Source organism: Gymnodraco acuticeps, unplaced genomic scaffold (genome assembly GCF_902827175.1).
Source record: "Gymnodraco acuticeps unplaced genomic scaffold, fGymAcu1.1, whole genome shotgun sequence".
NCBI classification, from domain to species: domain Eukaryota; kingdom Metazoa; phylum Chordata; class Actinopteri; order Perciformes; family Bathydraconidae; genus Gymnodraco; species Gymnodraco acuticeps.
This window is the reverse complement of record NW_022989982.1, coordinates 276242-296606: the sequence shown is the minus strand read 5'-3', so window position 1 is coordinate 296606 and position 20365 is coordinate 276242. Positions and strand designations below refer to the sequence as shown.

Below are 20365 nucleotides of genomic sequence, written 5' to 3'. Positions count from 1 at the left end.
TATATGGTCTCAATATTGTAATGTATTTATTCAATCAGGAACATCATTCGTATGTCCTTTTTCTCAGTTGCCTTAGTACCTTTTGCCTTGCCTCGCCCGTGCCCAGGGACAGTGTCACATCAGCCTATCACTGACTTGACTTGATAACAGAAGGGGTTAAAAGTTCCCACTTTAACGCACATACATAGAAACCCTTTCTCTCCCTTTTCGTACTGTTGGATTGTCTAATCCCACTGATGCCCGGCTGCTGCTTTTTATATTTTTGAGACATTGCGCTATAAGCGAGACTTTCTAAAATACTTCCAGGTTAGCGAAGGAAACTGAGGATTAGCTTAATACATGTTTCAGTCTTAGAAGCTGTAGGTTGACAGCTAGTAGCACTTAAAATAGTGTCTTTCTACTTTTGCATTCTGCTCTTAATAAAATAAAGTATCAGCGAAACAGCATTTATTCCCACCATTAAAATGTACCTAATGGGCTATTAGAGTCAGACATTAAGTAGTGAGTTTAACTGGATCCTAAAACCTGACTGTTTGATACAGGCTTTTTGGACAGCTCCTTAGTGGACTCTCACATTGTGTGCGTGTGTGTGTGTGTGTGTGTGTGTGTGTGTGTGTGTGTGTGTGTGTGTGTGTGTGTGTGTGTGTGTGTGTGTGTGTGTGTGTGTGTGTGTGTGTGTGTGTGTGGTCTAGCATTACTATACTTGTGGGGACCTACATCTGTTTACACAGTCACGTGTGGGGACTGGCCTCCCTTATGGGGACAAATTGGAGGTCCCCATAAGGGGAATCATTAATTTTAGGGTCAAGACTTGGTTAGGTTTAGGGTTAGGTTAAGGGTTAGGGTTAGGGTTAGGGTTAGGGTTAGGGTTAGGCATGTGTTGGTTATGGTTAAGGTTAGGATAAGACTCCAGGAAATGCATGTAAATCAATGTAATGTCCCCTGAAGGGATGTATACATGGTGTGTGTGTGTGTGTGTGTGTGTGTGTGTGTGTGTGTGTGTGTGTGTGTGTGTGTGTGTGTGTGTGTGTGTGTGTGTGTGTGTGTGTGTGTGTGTGTGTGACACATGCATTCAGTATGGTCGTTCTTGTACTTTATATGATTTTTGGGGATGATGGAATGAAATAATTCAGATGGATAAACAATTGGACTACAAATAACTAAATAATCATATCATAATAAAAAGTAATACAAATTCAAATACATGGATAGATTCAGAAGCAGAATACTGTTTTAATCCCGGGGTGAAAGCATTCATTATATAATGAATCAAATACAAAATAAGAAGATAATTGCATTCAAATAAAATCAATAAATACAAATATGTATTTCCAATAATAAATACAAATAAAAATATTTATCATCAAATAAAGGTATCTTCGATCAGGATATTTATCATCAAATTATAATTTTTATTTGGTGACTCATTATTTTGGTTTCTTTCGTGTCCATTATAATAATACAAAAGTAGTTTGGATCCAGATTGCACACAGAGCCCTATAATATAATCTATCTATACGGCGCTGATTGCTTATTATTTGACTTTAACTTTAACTATATATATTTATTTGTTGTTCTTTTCTTTTCACTATATCTGTAAAGCGTCTTTTAGCACCTGTAAAAGCGCTAACAAAATAAATCTATTATTATTATTATTGCACACGCTCTCTACGACTGACGTCAGCGTGCGGCTCACGTGGTTTCTCCTCCTCCAAATGACGTCATCACGCATGGTTTTCCAACAATTCTCAGGACAAGCCACGTTGACGTTCCAGGCTGAAGTGTAGTCAACAGTTAGACAGAATAAAGCAGGATTTGAGCTCCACGCCGCTGTTTGCTCTCTCTTCAGATTCAGGATCACAGCAGACATGTCGTCCCCGCCGAAGGAGAAAATGGAGAAAGTGGAGACCAAAGGAGGACACCTCCCTGCAGGTAAACCCCCACGCTGCTAGCCTGATGTTTCTGAAAGCTTCCTGTAAACTGAAGGCCTTTGTTTACTGCAGCCTCTCAAATCAAGATATCACATGACGGTGAATAAGGCTCGAGCAATCACTGCAGTTGAAGGCTGTTAGCATGTACGATTGACAGTAATCGGCTATGTTGCTCAATTTCGCACATTTCCTTACTTCCGGATTGGCGAAAACACACATTGTCGCGTGTGTTTATCATGGCAGCTTTTTAGTAACATAGTGTATCGAAGCTGGATGCCGATGACGTGGAGGTCGCAGTGTCCAGTGGTGTAGGGCATGCTGAGTTTAGGTGTACGTGGACATGAGGCGATCACTGGGTCTCTGCTGCTACACAGAAAGATAACACGTGGCCCTTTGCCCCTACCTGTGATAAGGGTGCCCCGCACATACAGATCACTGTGCTACAGCTAGCAGGTGTGCTCATGGAGGCCAGGGGTTGAACTCCTCTTAGCTCAGGGGCCACATGCACAGGGGTGCACATAACTTTTTTGCCCTGGTTCTCAAAGGAGCACCTGGAGATGTTGCTTGGTGCTCATCCTTAAAATGAAATAAACCGTAACTTTTGAGGGGGTCTTGACTTTATTTGCCAGACACACGGCACTGAACACACATGCGGAGGTGAACACAGAACACACATGCAGAGGTGAACACAAGACAACATTAGCACGACCAGTAATCCTACAAACTGTCATCACTACCCTCCTGACTGTTCTCCTCACTGTCTTCCTCTCTGTCAGACATGGTAGCTGATGATGTAGGCCTACTACTTTCTCTCTGGTTGAGTCTGTGATTAGCTGCTTGCATCCACAAGTCAACAGCTAGTTTTGGGTCGAAAGTCTATGTTGTCATCTTAGACAAGTGGATGTAATCAAATAAGTATGTGAACATAACCAATAACCTACCATAGCCAATAACAAATGAATGTAACTTGTTTTATTTGTGTTGTTCATTCATATCTTATTTTACCTTAACATTTATTTATTTATGCATTTTTTTTAAATCTCCAGTTTTAAAGGATATTTTTGGTTACTGTCCTATAGTATACATTGGAATGATTTAAAACCTGTGTATCCCAATAATTACAAAGGAGTGCCTTACATAAATTGTGACCCAACCGTTTGAATTTAGACTAAGAGTCCTTTACCTCACTGAGCTGTAGTTAACTTATCAGCCTCTCAGTCTGACTGGAGAGGACTCTCCCTCCACATTATTGTAGAAACATCTTCTTCTTCCGTTAGAGCAGCTAGCACGGCACCAGATTATAATAACAACAGCGCTGGTACCACCCTCCCTCTCTACCTCGCATTTTGGCTGTGAGCTGCGGGCGCCAGATAAGCCAACACCCCCCATTTTCATCACTTACAGCGCCCATCGTACAGGGCAAATGAAAGGTGGAACCGGGGTGAAAAGGGTGTTACATTTACTTAATTGTGAATATTGTTACATCAAGGCCGAAAATTAGGATGAGCCCCAACGGTCAAAATGTTTTTTTCCCTCCCAGAACTGCCAGCGCAGCGCCTCCACAGATCTGGCGCCCTAGGCGAACATCTAGCCAGCGCTACGGGCCGGCCCTGAGTTCATATCATAGGTTCATATGCAACTCGCAAATATCTTCTCTCTCTTTTCTCTCTCTCTCTCTCTCTCTCTCTCTCTCTCTCCTCTCTCTCCTCTCTCTCTCTCTCTCTCTCCGCTCTCTCTCTCTCCTCTCTCTCTCTCTCTCTCTCTCTCTCTCATCTCTCCTCTATTTTCTCTTTTCTCTCTCCTTCTCAATGTTGGTACGCAAATGCGCTTTGTTTCAAATGACCCGGTGCTCTTTTTTTGGCGGAGGTGCGCATGCGCACCTGCGCACCAGTTATGTGCAGCCCTGCACATGCAGCCAAATGTGATCTCAAGTGGGCAGGACCAGTAGAATCATATCATAATAGCCCGATGTTTTAGTGGAAAGTACATTCTGAAAATGTCAACATCTTTTAACATAACATTATAAACATCCTGACATTTCTTAAGTAAAATAAGTGCAAAGGCTCAAAACATTTGGTCACAGGCATCTGGAACTGGACAATATAATGGCTAATATTTTACTTTATCAAAACAACTTGTCAACATTATTTTGTGTGTTAAAATAACACACCACCGTACAAACTGGGAACTTTTAGGGAAGAAGGTTAAGTTATCCCCCTGCCTTTTAAATGTATACAAGTTGTGAGAATTGCAGTTAATGTCTTCTCTGTCATTTTTACACTTTGCAAAGTCACCCCACCCTGCTCTCCAACTAATGTATCCATCTTTACATCAAAATAGTTCATATATATTCTAGTGAAGTACCATTAGTAACTTTCCAAAATGTATATTTTTCCTAACGAGACAAAAACAGTATGGCTCTACTCTCATATATCTTTCTATTCACTCAATTCATTGATAATGAACGTGTGAACTATTGTCTCTTGTCTCTCTGTTTGTGTTGCAGTAAAGGCAGGAGGGATGAGGATTGTGCAGAAGCACCAGCCGGTTGCTGCTGCTGCTCCAGAGCCTGTGCCCAAAGATGATGAGGAGGAGGATGAGGAGGAGTACGTCAGCAGCAGGTAAACACACAACAGCACACACACACACACACACACACACACACACACACACACACACACAAAGAGTACTCAGGTCCTACTGGGCAGCGGTCCAACAGGAGAGAGGCTCTGAGCTGTGACTTGGCTTTCTTTTTGCAAAGTCCATCACATGACAAAAATATAATTAAAATAGATCAAGTGTAGTGTATAAGCTTGCTCTTCCTCCATGTTCGTGTGAGCCTTTGCAACTAAATGAGGGGTATAGTGTAGCACTGCTAGGGGACACAAGGGTTTACAAGCTGTTTACAAGTAGTTCCAGCAAACATCCACTGATAAACTGCGATGTTAACAACCTCGTGATAACCTCATATGTTTTTAACTTAGGATTAGGGATGCTCCGATCGCCAATTTTGGGGCCGATCGCCGGAATCAGTATCGGCCGATACCGATCGTCGATCCGATCGAGTGGGCGGGGCCTAAATGGAAGATTTAAACATCACTTTAAATCTTCCATTTAAAGTGATGTTTAAAACTCAGTTAATGGGGCTCATTCACTGGAGCTTCCACAAACAACAATCAACTCAATTATTACATTCAAATGATGTACATTATTCAAGTTTACATTCACTTTGGATAATAACACGGGAGAAATGAGCGGAAGCGCTCTCTTTTCCTCTCTCTCTCTCCCTCTCCTGACAGCCTGTCAGTATCTCATGCAGCTCACTGATCCAGTTATGAGTGACCCGACAGTGAAGAATAAACATATATTTAGAACTAGTTCAGCTTGTTCCAGAGGTAGATAAAATAGCTAAGTGTGTTAGGTCTAACTCTTGTGTGTTTCGCTCCGCTCACCGGTCCGGCGGGCGGAGCTGCAGGATTTCTGCTTCACACACGTTGCATACCGCTATTTTACTGTCTTTTTCGGACACCTTAAAATAATGCCAGACCGGTGAAGCCATTTTGGCGAGCTTGTTTTGCCGCACAAAGAGAAAAGTGTCATGTATTTTACGTCATGCGATCGGCTCTCGCGATCGGCATGTTTAGAGAGCACCGATCGATCGGGGGAGAGTGAGTATCGGCCGATCTCGATCGGTGACCGATCGATCGGAGCATCCCTGTGTTTAGTCTAGAAAATGGTAAATGTGTGCATTTTATTATAAAGTTGTGTATATTTTAGGGCTGTCAAGTTAACGCGTTAACGCAAAAAAAAAATACCGCCACTAATTATTTTAACGCGATTAACGCATGTGTTTTTTTTTTCCTCGGCCGCCCCGTAGTTTCAGTGCGCATCGAGTTTAAAATACCGTCTACAAGCTGATGCTGACAGCCCCGCTCCTGCCGCCCGCTTGTGGCAGACCACACTTCCACGCTCACCGGCAGGCACCGACTGGCTAATGGGAGGACCGGGAGGGTGTGTGTATGTGTGGCCCGAGGGAGAGACCTTACGCGTATTGTTGTTGTTAGCATCTGGTGCTAGCTAGCTGCGCTAACGGATATAAGGAGCTGTTTAAATGAAAACAGAGGAGCGACATTTCGCCACAACTGCGCCGAGCACTTGACTTTATGCAGGAAGCCAGATAGTGGGACATTGTACGAAAAGTCAGCACAGATAGTGCGCGCAACATGATTGCAGGCAGCTCCCGTTCGACGAGCATATGCCTTGAGTTGCACATAGCTCCAACGATCCATCACACACACACACACACACACACACACACACACACACACACACACACACCAGTTGTATTGTATTATTGAATGAGAAAGGTTCCAGGTTGAATTGAGGCGAATATTTGTAATGTTCAAAGGTTGTTGTGTTTAATATTCATGAGAATATTTGTCATTGTTCAAATGATAATAAACATTAGCATAAAGCATATTTGTCCACTCATATGTTGATAAGAGTATTAAAAACTTGAAAAATATTCCTCTAAGGTACATTTAGAACAGATCAAAAATGTGCGATTAATCGCGATTAAATATTTTAACCGACTGACAGCCCTAGTATATTTACAGACTGTTGCAAAAACTAAGAAGCTTATAAACATCAGGTTTAAAACTAAATGAGCTATACAAAAAAGTAACACAATTAAAGACGTTTGGAGTTTTATTTTGAGTTATTAATTTACATTTTTTGTCAAAGAGACTCTGATTTCCTTTTTCTGCCGGAGAGAGCGGAGGCCGTCCCAAAGCTTGCCGCTGTATTTACTCCATCTGACAGGAGGGAGCCTCATGTGTCACTCCACGGAGTTCACTCCGTCACGGAGGGGGAGTGTGTAGGGGTAGGGCGTGGTTTGGGATTGGGCCACAGTGTCTCTTATTTTGGTGACACGAGTGGGACCTTGGACAATGGAATGCAATGTTTTGTTTGTTTTTGCCTCTCCTTGTTTGTGTACCCTCCCTCACACTAAAGCAGTGGTTCTCAAATGTTTTCTGTCAGGCCCCCCCTTTGGAGAAAAAAAAAAGTGGGCCCCCCCCCCAACACAAATAGTCAGGCTCAGTGGCGGCGCCAGAGATTTCTTTTGGGGGTGTTGTGGGGTAGCTTGACGTTTTGAGGGTTTCGCATTAATGTACCAGCGCTACAGTTGAATTTTCTACTGCAACACTCCCCACATGCATATACACAGTGTACCCGCGACTGTTTTCAGCTCACGGCATATAGGTGTAAGCAGGGGTAAAGTGCTATTTTTGTAGGTGGTGTGTGGACCTCACATAGGGGGGTCCGGGGGCAAGCTCCCCCGGGAACATTTATTTTTAAATATTGAAGTTGAAAGCATCAATCTGGTGCACTTTGAGAGCAACATGAAGAGATCTATGGATACCTCTCAACACCCATTTGAAACAGAACTGTAAAAAGATTTACTTTTTCTTTATGGATATTTTACAAATCACCCTTTTAAACTTTATTCTTGTTTTACTGTCATATACTATTTTATACCTGTTTTTCATTTATTCTCTTATTTTTATATATAAGAGAGTCCTTTAGCTCACTGAGTCTCTCAGTCTGACAGGAGAGGACCCTCCTCCACTTTGTTGTTGAAAAAACTCCTTATATCCGTTAGCGTAGCTCGCTAGCACCAGAAGCTAACAACAACGATCTCCGGTACCGGTGCGCTCTCTCTCTCTCACTCGCGCACACAAAATGGCCGAGCTTTAACGAAAACACAGAGACCCAGACGTAATAGTACTGTACTGCATCATATTATTTTCGAATCAATAATCTTTCAAATTATGATTTATTTTATTTTTGTTTAATATCTTTTAAACATTTTTCCTCCTGGTCTCTCGCGCCCCCCACTTTGAGAACCACTGCTGTAAAGCGTCTTTGAGTCCGAGAAAAGCACTATCAAAATATAATTCATTATTATATCCAGGCCTCGGTGGCCATTGTCCCTTAATCCGTCCATGCTCACAGTAAAGACAGGCAGCTACATGCATTCACTGCAGAGCTAAAACTGTTTCAGTACTCTCTGCCGTTAAACTCTGTGCAATGCGAGACTCGGTGGTGATTTGTGCGGTGTGAATCACACTTACACACACCCTACAAGTTGTCAAGTAAGCCATTTAGCCACTTCCACATTTCCATACGGCTGTACTGGAGGCAGTTTCGCAGCAGACTTGTGCAATGTTGCCAGCCAATTTGGTAAACAACATAATTACTGCATAATTACAGCATTAACTTGAACAGCCCATTCAGCAGTCGCTATTGTTTGCTATAAGCAGCCGCGGTTTACATGTTTTACATCTCACTGGCTCTAAATTCAGAGAAACAATAACTGTTCTCCATGATTATCTATATTGCCATGTTCGGCTTTGGCTTCTTGAATCCATTGTTTCTACCTATGTTTCTGAGTTCTGCGAGGTGGGGAAAGTTGATGCTTATTTTGTACTGTTATTGTGTGTATGCAACTGTCAAGAAATGTTGTGTGTGCACTTTAACACACAACCTCATACACACCCTGAAGTATATAGGCTGTGTTACATGTTCTTCAGCTGTGCTTGTTGTTTGAGTGTTTCCTGTAATTAAGAGCAAGCCTGTCAGTGGCAATAAGTCATTTCCTTTTGCTTCCGTTTCATTTGTGTCAAGACAAGCGACATAATAGACAAAGCATAAAAGTGAAAGAGGTAGATAACGATAATAGAAAAGCAACGTGCAAGCCTGGCTTATTCTTCTCGTGGTTCATTCCTGCTCTAGAGGCCGACTCTGGTCAAAGTGTACATGTAAGGGATGTTTTGATAAGATAAAGATAAGATCTACTTTATTATCTCAATTTGGGATTTTTCGTTGTTGCAGCAGATCAACAAATCAATTCAGTTCAAAATTAAATAAATACTTCATTATTTGCCCAATATCTAAGTGTTTGTTCAGTGAAGATATACCAAGGGGTCCAAGCTTCCAAAATGTGCATTTAGACTTCAAATAATGTCTTTGTGCAGTTTGTATGTCGTCATCTAATTTAAAGTGGACCTATCATGCTATATTTTAATAATATATTGTAGGGCCATACCTATATAAAACGTGTCTGCAAAGTTTTTTTTTCAAATACCAAACAGATCATGCATTTTAGCCATGCCTCATTTCGCTCTATTTGCTCTTTTTTAGCCCTGTTTTTGAAAGGGCTGAATCTGTGAGAAGTCTTCTTCACTGCTTTTGTGGCAGACTACAGCGCCACCTACAGGCCTGGCATATGTACTACATCGTCTCCAGCGCTTTCGAACGGCAATGGCCGTGGCTGTCTCCTCCTGATAGGTGGAGAGTTGCCCATATAGGCGGAGCTCCTCGTTTCTGAGGTCAGAGATATTTCAAATCTGTATCAGATCCGTTGCAGCCCCGTTTTTAGAGATTTGGGTATGGAGGAAAAGAGAGAGGGTTGTGTTTTCTGACACTTGGTGAGTTCTCTGACACACCGGGGACACATATTGATGTATAAAACATGTACAAAAGTGCATTTTGCATGATAGGTCCCCTTTAAAGATGGTAGACAAACCAAATCAATGTCTGCTCTGTAATTTAAGATTTTGTGGCGTTAAATATCTGCAACTCTTTTCCCTCATGTAAACGAGCCACATATCTCTCCAGAGCCATACAGGGTTTAAAAGTTGCCCTAGTATGTATTCCTCTTGAAGTCAAAGAAGAGGAATCATTACTTGGGCTGTGTAAATAAATTAAGCAAATGGTGATTTTGAATCCCTGAGGAAAACCATTTCAATCCTTTTACTTGATAAACTCCTCTTGGCCCGGCTGTGTGAACGCCGCCTGTGAAATATTTATCTTTAACTAAAAATGACCCATTCAAAAGAGGGGCTGAGTCACTGCACACATCAGTGAGTGCAGTCGGTGAAACTCTCACACACACACACACACACACACACTCTGTCTGTCCCTGTCCATGTCACGCTGATGGACGTCTAGCAGGTGGCTACTGGGTACATTTCGCATTAGAAGCAGCCAGTGAAGCGTTGTAGTCAGGGGAACACCTGCCGTACCCAATCTAGCCGAGATGGACAGATGGGGCAAAGGCAGAGAGATAGGTGGCTGGGATTAGTGCGAGGGGAAATATTATGGTATGGAAAGCGGGGGATGCCATGGCAATATAAAGATAAGAAAAGGAAAGGTTTCACTTAGTATGAGAGGGAGTTCTAGGAGATGGGTAGGGTTGATAAGACAAGAAAGAGAGGCTTATGTCAGATTAAGCTGGTGACTGGACTAACGTTCAGGTGAATCCATGTGGAGAGGGAGGTAAATGCATGCTTGTTTCATCACTTAGCATTTCTCACTAACAACACATGGAAGGTAGACTTCATGTCACCTCTCCACCATGATTTGGCGAGAGGTGGATATGTTCCAGAGCCTCAGAAAGAGGAGTGGGTGGTGCCGCCTGCACGCTCCACTTCATCGCTGCACACACGCGCTGAATGTATGTGAAACGTGCAGGAAGCTGACAGCTCCTGGTGGAAAGTTGATAGAGAGAGGGTGTAGGAAACAGGGTGAGGAGGAACGGAGGAGCAGGCATCAGTTCCTATGGCAACCACCACCTCGCCCACGGCAACAAACTTCCTGCTCTGTTGAAGCAAATAGACACGGGTGGGGTAGTGTTTGGTTATGGTGAAGCGTGGCTTTAAAAGGCGGAGAACAAACAGCATGACATTAAGGTTTATTTCACTCTTTGAGATTTTAGTTAAAATTAGCATCCTGTATCTCCTGTTTCTTCATCCCTCGTTCCACCTCTCCTTTCCCTCAAACTCTAACTCTCCTGACACAAAGCGACTCCTCCCAAGGCCTCCCTGCAGCTCTCTACTGCCCCCTGCAGGTCTCTCTACACCTTAATCATAGCAGAGATCCCCGTCACCTTCTGCGTTCTCTTTCTCTGGGTTCCTCCATTCTATCAATTGTTCTATGTGTATGAATGCCAGGCTAAAACTCTCATCTGGCTCTTTGTCTAACTTTAAGATTGTATTTACACTTCTAGAGGCGTCCGATAAACAATCTGCAATAGGCTTGCAACCTTTCATTCCTGTCTGTCTGTCGGTTTAGTCGTGTCTTATCTGTCCCCCGTCTCTCAATCCTTCATGCCCAGTCAAATCAAGCAAAGTTTGATTCTTCAAAAGAATCCAGATTTCTTTCCCCCTTCATCATTGGTTTCCTTTCATACCTCGCCTTCCCTTTGCAGTCAGTTTTTCAATATTTCTGGATTTATCTTCAGATTGCACAATAGACATTGAATAGAAAAGAGACACGTGACAGCCCAGCCCACGCTCTCTCAGTGTGTGAATACACTTCCTACCTCTCCTCAACCCCACTGCGTCGCACCTCGCTGGAGCTTAAACTGAAACTGAAATTGAAGCGTCTTCAGTGTATATGTGCTGCATGTCACTGCGGCAAGGTGTGAAACACAAGTAGTCATACTGAAATGTGTTACGTTTTTTATATGTATTCAAAGAAAGTTCCTTCATTTTTGTTTCAGAAATATTGGCGTAGCAGCTGAACGCTAGCGAGCTAGTTAACAGCTAGAAGAGCTTGTTAGAATAAATGAAGAAATCTGGTACCCTATAACGCTAGCATGCTATTTTTCAGTTAACTATAATTTGTGTAATGTAAACGCATCCTTCTGCTATAGCACCCGCCAGATGTGTATATGAGGAAAGTTTAGTTGACACATAGTTGATTTATTTCTTCATCTGGCACTTACCATATGCACATTTATCCCCAATTTGTTCCTCAGATAAACATGTCAAACTTGACTTTGGAGCCCAATGTTAACAGGGAAGCTAGCAGGACCAACTCACTACTTAATGAATTGACTTGCTAATAGAGAACCTCTCAACCCTGCATTATGTGAAATCAACAGATGCACGCATGAGTTTAATAGCAAGGTGTAAATATTCTCATAAAGGTAAGCGGCAGAAGGCTTTTCAGTGCCACGGTGTTGATTGCAGAGATGGAGGTGAGCCAGATGTGTTGAAAAATCCATAACTGTTAATTGATGGTGATTAAAAAGTTGTGCGCGGTTCATAAAATAAATAAGGAAGTAGCAGATGTTTGAAATGATGCTTTCTGAGTGCTTCAGTTCTCTCTGCTGAGGCTGCAGAAACGCTTGATCTTTTCCACATATTTATTCTGTTAATGAGGAAAGCCAGAAGTTGGTCACACTGTAGCTAATGCCTTTGAGTGGACTTTTGAAGGTGCCTACCACAACTGTACTCTTCTGCCGGGGGGTGACGCCGCCGTAAAATCAGACGGCGCTCGTTTGTCATGTCAAGGTCGATACTTACCTCGGGTTACGCATTCCTCCTCCTCATCTTTTTCTCTGCCTCCACTCTTTCCCTTTCTCTATGTCTGAGTGAGCGCTCGCCTGCCTCCGTCTCTCCTCCATCCTTCCCTCCTCTAATGGCGCGTTTCCACTGCAGGCCTCGCTCGGTTTGGTTAGGCCTTATTAGGCCCGGCTCACTTTAATGCTGCGCTTCCATTACAGTTTAGGAACTGGGGCAGTTACTATAGTAACGCAGTGTAGGCGGAGCCGTGACGTCATCTTCAATGAGAGCCCCAGAAAAACAACACAGCCGTTAGCTCTTAGCACTCAGAGCTCACAGCTCCTCATATCTGTTCAGAAACTAGACAAAAGTTAAACAAGTACAAACCACAGACTGCCTGTGTCATGGCGAATACAGTCGCTGGTTTATTTATGTCTGTATAGGCCGTTGTTGTGAGTGTGGACGGTTGGAGCATATATAACGTTAGCTTAGCCAAGCTACATTTAGAAAACACGCATTTTAAAAGGGTTTTTCGCCTGCCGTCTGTCTGCAGACTTGTCAAAGCATTAATTCATGGTTTTTACTAACCGGTATCAGTATGTTGTTACTTCGGCATCATTTTGAAACGTGTATTACAATTAATTCACGGTCAAATATGTTCATCTTGTTGTAGTTGTAGCCCCCTTGCCAGCGATTCTCTCTCTAGTTTAGCATACTCAGCCCGACTCAGCCCGGTTGTTCCTGGCCCTAGAACCACGATTTAGTCGGGCCAGAAAAAAGGTGAAAAAGTAGCCCCGGGCCAAAACTAGGCCAAGTGGAAACGCAACCAAAAACGGGCTCGGCACGCTTAAAGCGAGCTACCCGCTGCAGTGGAAACGCGCCATAACAGTCTATTATTATATAGGGGATTTGTTCCTCTGTCCTCCCCTCTGACCTGCCTTCACCCACCTCCACCTCCTTCTCGTCTTCCCAAATCCTTCCCTTGTATCACCCCCTTCCTCTACAACTCTCCTATCCTTTCATAGCTTCTCCCCCCTCCTCCTCTGTCCTCCCATGCTTTCCATCCAGGAGCCCCGGTGTTTGGCCAGGATGAATGGGAGCTATTTAAGCTGCTGGCAGGTCCATCCGATGTGTGTGTTTGTGTGTTACCAAAGAGATTCAGTCTGTGGGTGTTGTGTGTTTTGACAACCTGGGATGTTCAAATGTTGGAAGTTTTGAAGTAGCCAGATTGGAAAGGTTTTATAAATGCTGCCATAAAGCTTCACTCTTGGCTTGCACACATTACACACACACAAACACACACACACACACACACACACACACACACACATACACACACACATACACACACACACCACAGAATAAACTGGACACACACTCAGCTCTCTGAGTAATATATTGTTATGAATTCTACAGTTAATTTTCTATTCATTTATCTCTCCTTTTCTTTTGTTCTCCTTTTAGTCCACCAAAGGTTCCCGTGATTGTGTCTGGAGTGGTGACAAAGGTAAGCCATACACACACACACACACACACACCTACACCTATCTGGGACATGAGTTCTACAACGAGAGGTAGCGGCTTAGTGCTGAAAGGGAACAAGAGAGAAGAGGAAGAACAAGGCAGAACAGGGTGGGAGAAGAAAATGGAGGGAATAGCAGGGCAATCCTAAACATGTAAAATAACCATTTTTATCTTTAAATGTTTTGCCAATTCCTCAGCCATGGATTGAGACAAAAATCATTCAACTCGTTGGGAGTTTTTTGATCATTTTGTTTGTGTGTGTAAGGCTTTTCTCAGACTTTGACCTTTGAAAAGTGGGTCCTTGAAGAGCATTGTTTGTTTTTGACTGTAGGCCTTGGAAGTTGTGTTGAAGCATGCGTGTGTGTGTTTATGTGAAAAAGTGCCCTTGAGTATCCTGCAGAGTGTGTGTTTGTGTGAGTCAGATTGTGTTTGGGAGATGGCTGCGATATCAGCAAGGTGGCAGGCATTCATCTATGCCCCGATCCTCCTCTCGCCCCCATCACTGCCATCAGACCCCGAGGCTAGCACGGCACAAAGCCTCCCAAAAGCCTTTTAGGAGCCAAGTGAAACACTTGTGTGTGTGGAGATTTCTAAATGTAAAAAAACTAGCTGGGTATTCTCTGTTATATCTATCTTTAAATGACAACATACAATTCTCTCCAGAATTTCTTATTCTGTTCCCTTGAAAAACGTACACTGTTATCCTTAAGTCATCACACCTAAGTATAAAGAATAGGTGATAGCATTTTAAATTAAGAACAATATTTATTTTATTGTACTGCCATTGCTAAAAATCAATGTGTAGTAATACATTGTTAAAGGGTCCGCATATTGGGTACATGCATATTGGGTGAGACCCTTTTCTTGAGAATAAATTAGCTTTCTTAACTTCCTAAAGATATCCTCAAATTCAAGTTTGCAACATTAGTTGAATTTGAGCAACTCAAGAAAGTCAGTTCTACATTTTGTTGAGCCACATGGATGTAAGAAAAAAATGTAGTTTATTTGAACATATTTTCATTTAAATATTCAAATAAAAAATAGTTGCAAATGTACATTTCAAAAAGCAATTTGAGCTGTGTACTTTGGTAGTAAAAGGAGGTAGGAAAGTGGCTCGCCTGCCCGTCAACATGACTTCCAGTCACAGTTTGGCGCATTAATACAGTTAATGTGTTCCCTGCCTTACCTCTGCTTCAGAAGGACAGAGAGAGAGGACAGAAGCTTTGAGATAAAAAAAAAAGAGAAGACGGGCAATTGGAGGTCAAATCCATCCACATGCCGAGCATTCGCTGTGGAATCGGCTTTGAATGAAAAGCAACTTTTACCCACTGTAAATTAGTTTTGCCTCCTCACACACACATGCAGGAGAAGTAGTGCAAAGCAAATACAGTACAACACACACACACAGTCTCATACAACACACACAGAAAATTAATTAGGGTCAACAAGGACGGGTGGGACGGGTAAAGTTCAGCAAGAGGCAAAGGGCTGATTAAATATATTAAACTTTATTCTAAGAAATCAAAAGATATAACAAATGAGGAAGGAACCATGTGTTTGTGTCCTATGTATGATGGAATAGTAACAGCCACATGTTGCAGCTGAATGCCAAACCCCAAATTCACTACAATCCAGTATTTTAGAGGAACTAGTTAATACTTTGATATCATTTCAATTAATCGTGGAAGCTGCAGAGCGATCAATGCTATAGCTTTAAGTGTAGTTAAGGTGAGGAACGAAATCTAGTCTGACACAAACTGGTGATGAACTCAGCAGGAAGACACGAGTGTGAGAAAGGGGAGAATGAGGAACATTGAGGAAGACCAATAGAGAGCAGGCCGCTAGAGGCGAGTCATGTTTGTAGTAAGTCTCAGATTAGAATTCTGCACTTCCTCATGAATCATCAAATTCCTGATTTGATCCGATTTAGCAGTGAGGGGCTGTTTATGGGCTTGTTGGGATAACAGATTGAGTTTGCAGATCATGAGAGCGGGGACAGACGAGCGCTCCACGCTTCACTTCAGGGATTTCCTCGTTATTATGATTATCAGAGGGAAAGGATTTAAAAATGGGACATAATGTGCACGTTCTGTGTGTGCGGGCAACACACATCAAGACATTACATCACACCCTTATTGTACACATCTGTTGCGAGTAAATCCTTTGAAATGATGTTTTCACGATCATTGTATTTTTTAAATACTTTTTGTAATCATCTTATTTTGTCTGTAGTTTCTAGTTCAGCCTCTTTCTTACTTATTTCTATCAATCAAATCAAGATATCAAAAGACATCATCTTGGACCTTGATGCCGCTATTTTTCTGACATCTTATAGACCAAAGGATTAATCTACAGAACCGGCATATTAATTGAAAATGAAAATAATCGTTAGTTGCAGCCCTACTTCAATCATGATTTTCCTAGCTGGGAAATATATAATGAAGGGGATTTAAGCCTTATCTGTTCCCTAATGATTTGTGCACTGCTACCAAGGAGGTTAATGCTTTCTGTGCAGTTATACCTGCAAGAACACCAGCTGTTCTGTTTGCATGCTCCTTAGACTGAGGCTATAAGAGATCCTGTATTCCCTCGGCTGCCATTGGACATTCTGCCACCAACTCTATCACCTAGTCTTAATCTAAAGTCAATATTATTTTTTTAATACAACTAATGGACCCAAGCCAGTGGAAGAACTAACCACTTTTATTAAGACTGTCACTATGAAGCCATTTTGCTCTTTTTGTGTGTATGAATTGTACGTTGCGCTGTGAATGCTATTTTATCTTATTTACCAGTGCCAAAGACACATTTCCATTATATGTAAATGTAATGGGGAATAAAGTAGTCTGAATTATTAATGGTAAATACTCAACACCAAGTCATTTTGCAGGCTAGGCTGTAGTCTTGAATGTATTGGCTTTATGCACAGAATAAAATGCCTACAAATATTGACTGCCTGTGTTGTGTTCAGGGCGATAAGGACTTCACCCCCGCAGCCGCTCAGGTGGCTCATCAGAAGCCCCAGCCGTGCGTCTCCAAGCTGCCCGCCTCGCAGCACATCAACCAGCCCATCCACCAGCCCCGCAAGTGAGCTGGCACCACGACGGCTCTGCTAACTCCACCCACCGGCCTCCCCTGATGGAACACATACCATGAAGATGTTTCCCCACCAGGCACAGATCTCCTCTCAGTAACCACAGAAGTTGTTGTTTGTATTACATGTAAGAGGAATTTATGCCAATACAGCCATTGTAGAAGTCCCACTCGATTCCCCCCCCCCCGCTGCTCTGTTTAGTTTGTGTCCTCTCCTTAAGAGGGATGGTTGTCTTAAGGTGGTATACATGGTGGATGGGACTTCTACAATGGCTTTAGTTCAAGGATTAAACATAAATGAAGAAATCTGAGTCTGGGGGGGGACTCTCAGTGCAGCGATGTGCCAACCGATACCGCACCTACCAGCCAATCACAGCAAGCTATCAACCAGGCCTACTAACCAACCAATCACCTGCAAGTGATGAGCCTACGCTCCCGCCTTATACCTAAAATCTCCACAGGCCAAAAGAACCAATCCACAAATCACAACCAGTATTATGTTATTAACACAAACCAAAAAGAGCAGAACTTCTACATTGCAAAACTCAGTGTGTTGTCATAATGTACGGCTACTGCATAGACCAGAGAGGTCAAATAGATACTTATATGACAACTATAACAAATTATTAGCACAGACACTGAGGTTAGCTGCACTAAGTCCTTTTGACCATTTCAATAACTCTTATCTTTTCTGCAAAAACATTCCATAGAAATATATATATATATATATCAGAAATCTATATCGGTCTTACAAAATATTGATTCAAGCATGCACACACCACCCTTTTCCTTAAGCACCCATCCCCTTACACTCAAGTGTCATTTGTTGCAACACTAATGTTCAGGTTTCGATGAAAGAGAGAAATTAATAGATGTCTTGCCAAGAAGGAATTGATTTCCTATGTTGATTTAATTCAGTTTAAAAGAGTTGTATTTTTTGTTCTCTTGTTATTATTCTTGAGTAAATTGTACAAATCTATGAGTGGAATTAGGTATTAGGTGTGGTTTAAATGGTAAATAAAGATATGGACTATCTTAAAAAAAACAAAACACCTTTCCCAGCTTGTCTGTATTTGAATGAGATGAGGGATGACTGGACAAAAAGGTGGACATTTTGTCATGAAAAAAAAAAGATCGTAAGCCCTGTACTAACCAAGGAGAAAATTACAGTTCTAATATTTTCAAGTTGAAAGCAGTCCCTTGATGGATGGTGTCCTGGGTATTCGCACATACCACGGTGAATTAGCAGTCTGCACTGAGGGATTTAGGCTCAGGTGGTGTTTTGAAATGAAACAGAAGCATCTCTCCAAGAGCTGTCTGCTATTTTCTCCTCCGCTCACACACACAGCGTGCACCAGGTGTTAGTGCATGTAATCCATTTTTACACAAGCATCTGCAACCAGGTGTTCTGTCAGTTCATGTTAGCCCAATAAACCAGCCAGTGAGGCTTAGTTGGTATGAGCCTCTGAAGCACCCTATTACAGCAGGTACAATCTCCTTGACTCTGCATGGTTTTATATAGTTCTCTCGATGTGGCAGACCGCTCATCCCCTGCCATGCTGCATTAGACTGACTGGGAGAACAGCGTGAGAGCGAGCCAGGGCTAAAAATGTAATCTAGTGCCGTGCTCCGGAGTATTTACTTGTATCAGTATAATTTGACACAAATAAAAAGATAAATTGGGAAATGTATTATTTGGCAGACCAATGGATTGAAAAGGAGACAATACTATTGCAGCTAGTAAACACAGATACAATATTAAGCACATAACGCCTATTCAATTTGAAATAATAGGTATGTAGGTTTACTATTTCTGGAGTTAGTTTCTGGTCTAACAGAACAACAAATTGCCCATGAGCAGGGAAGTGCTCTCTATGTGGGTTTATTTACGAAGGAAAAATGTACACTGAAGAAAACAGTCAAGGTTACAGCGCCAAGTCCTAATTTAGAGCCACTTTATTAGCGGTGAGTACACACCACCAGCTGGTAGCCATGTGGTCCTCAGGAACATAAAATCTGGCTCCAGCTTGTTGAGACCGGTCATTTCTGTGACACTGCCGGCTGAAATCCTTCCAGAGATGCTGCGGTTTACTCAGTCAGGCAACAGTGGTATTCAGTCATTTATATTGGGACCTTTTTTGGATGGACTCATGGTCATTTGGTGATAAGGCATCGGGGCAAAAATAACAAATTCACTGACATTTTGGCTCCAGTTTCATTAAGTCAAACAACCTGCTTTTCTTACAAACTTCCTTTTTTTCTCCTGTACTTGGGGAGGTATTCCAAAAACAGCACTCACGGGATTTTATGTAAAACTAACCTATTTTCTAAAGTGTTACTTCTGAATATGTCTAATAGAAAGTAATGCAAAAGTGTTATTCGTACTTTTTCTCAGCTCCACCACTTACAGTACATTTTCAGTTCTCACATTGTAGATAATCCTGATGCTGATTTAATTGAGACATTTTCATTTATTCATACTTTTCAGATTTTCAGAAATGGAATTCATTAAGAAGGACCTACTTTATCCTTGATTGCATCACGGTATAATTTCACAGAATACTAAAAAAGAGATGAAAATGATATAAAGCTCTCATACCTTCTGCACTCAGATTACTTTGAGTTCTTACTAAACCTGGAAATATATGGAGAAAGTCATTGTGGCCATAAGGATTACATTTGCATGTATTGTTTATGACTAAAGTCTCATATGTAGTTTACTATTATTCAGTTATCCCAAGAGAAATGTAATAATTAATTCAATTTAAGCATTTTTTTTTTTTTCTACTTCCATATGGCTGCACATATATTGCTCAACATTGCTCCTGGTTTATTTCCTGGCACTTGATGGCAATGCCACAATCTGAGGATATACTGTCATTTAAATGCAGATGTCCTTAAAAGGGTTACACTAACCAACCAGCAGAGGGCCTCAGTTCAGGATTCCCCCCTAAATTCAGAGGGTAGACAGAAGCAATCAGTGCTGATCTAGATTCAGGTCATACTGCCTAAATCCCAGCCAGTTGGATCAGATTATGCCATTATATCTGTCAGTGTATCCTCAGTGTCACATCAGTTCATAGTGTTTATTGAGCCATATCCTAATTTCTATGAGGGATGTTGGTCGGGATGTGGAAGAAGAAGGCGGGAGGTGCATCGCTGACCAATCCTGTCGCGCTTCATAATCTCAGTTTACAATCTGAGCCAACAGCTGTGAGCCATGACCTAAATATTATCTGATGCATTTAGGGCTAATAGGTTGTGTCCTATCACTTATACACAACCCTCTATAATCTGAACTCCGTGTAAGTATATCTTATCTATTCTTATAAGTATATAAGAATAGTATATTCTTATCTTCAGTATATAAGAATTGATAAAACAAACAAATGATTACCAGAATTCAATGACGTTTGATATTATTTTGCCATCAATAAATCATTTACAAGTTATAGTAGAGTAAGG

At 41.9% G+C, this 20365-nt stretch overlaps 1 protein-coding gene across 2 annotated transcripts; it reads left to right on the top strand.

The window, feature by feature from the left end:
* Window positions 1-1698: 1698 nt before the first annotated feature.
* Window positions 1699-17945, top strand: dap (death-associated protein). 2 transcript variants are annotated; one of them, XM_034211981.1, is made up of 4 exons: window positions 1699-1932; window positions 4438-4552; window positions 13748-13790; window positions 16779-17945. In XM_034211981.1, the coding sequence occupies exons 1-4, from the start codon at window positions 1869-1871 to the stop codon at window positions 16896-16898; spliced, it is 342 nt and encodes a 113-aa protein (XP_034067872.1). In that variant the 5' UTR covers window positions 1699-1868; the 3' UTR covers window positions 16899-17945. The 2 variants fall into 2 exon arrangements, with proteins under 2 accessions (XP_034067872.1, XP_034067871.1); XM_034211980.1 differs by lacking the exon at window positions 16779-17945 and adding an exon at window positions 13955-13983 and having other exon boundaries at window positions 13748-13899.
* Window positions 17946-20365: the final 2420 nt, after the last annotated feature.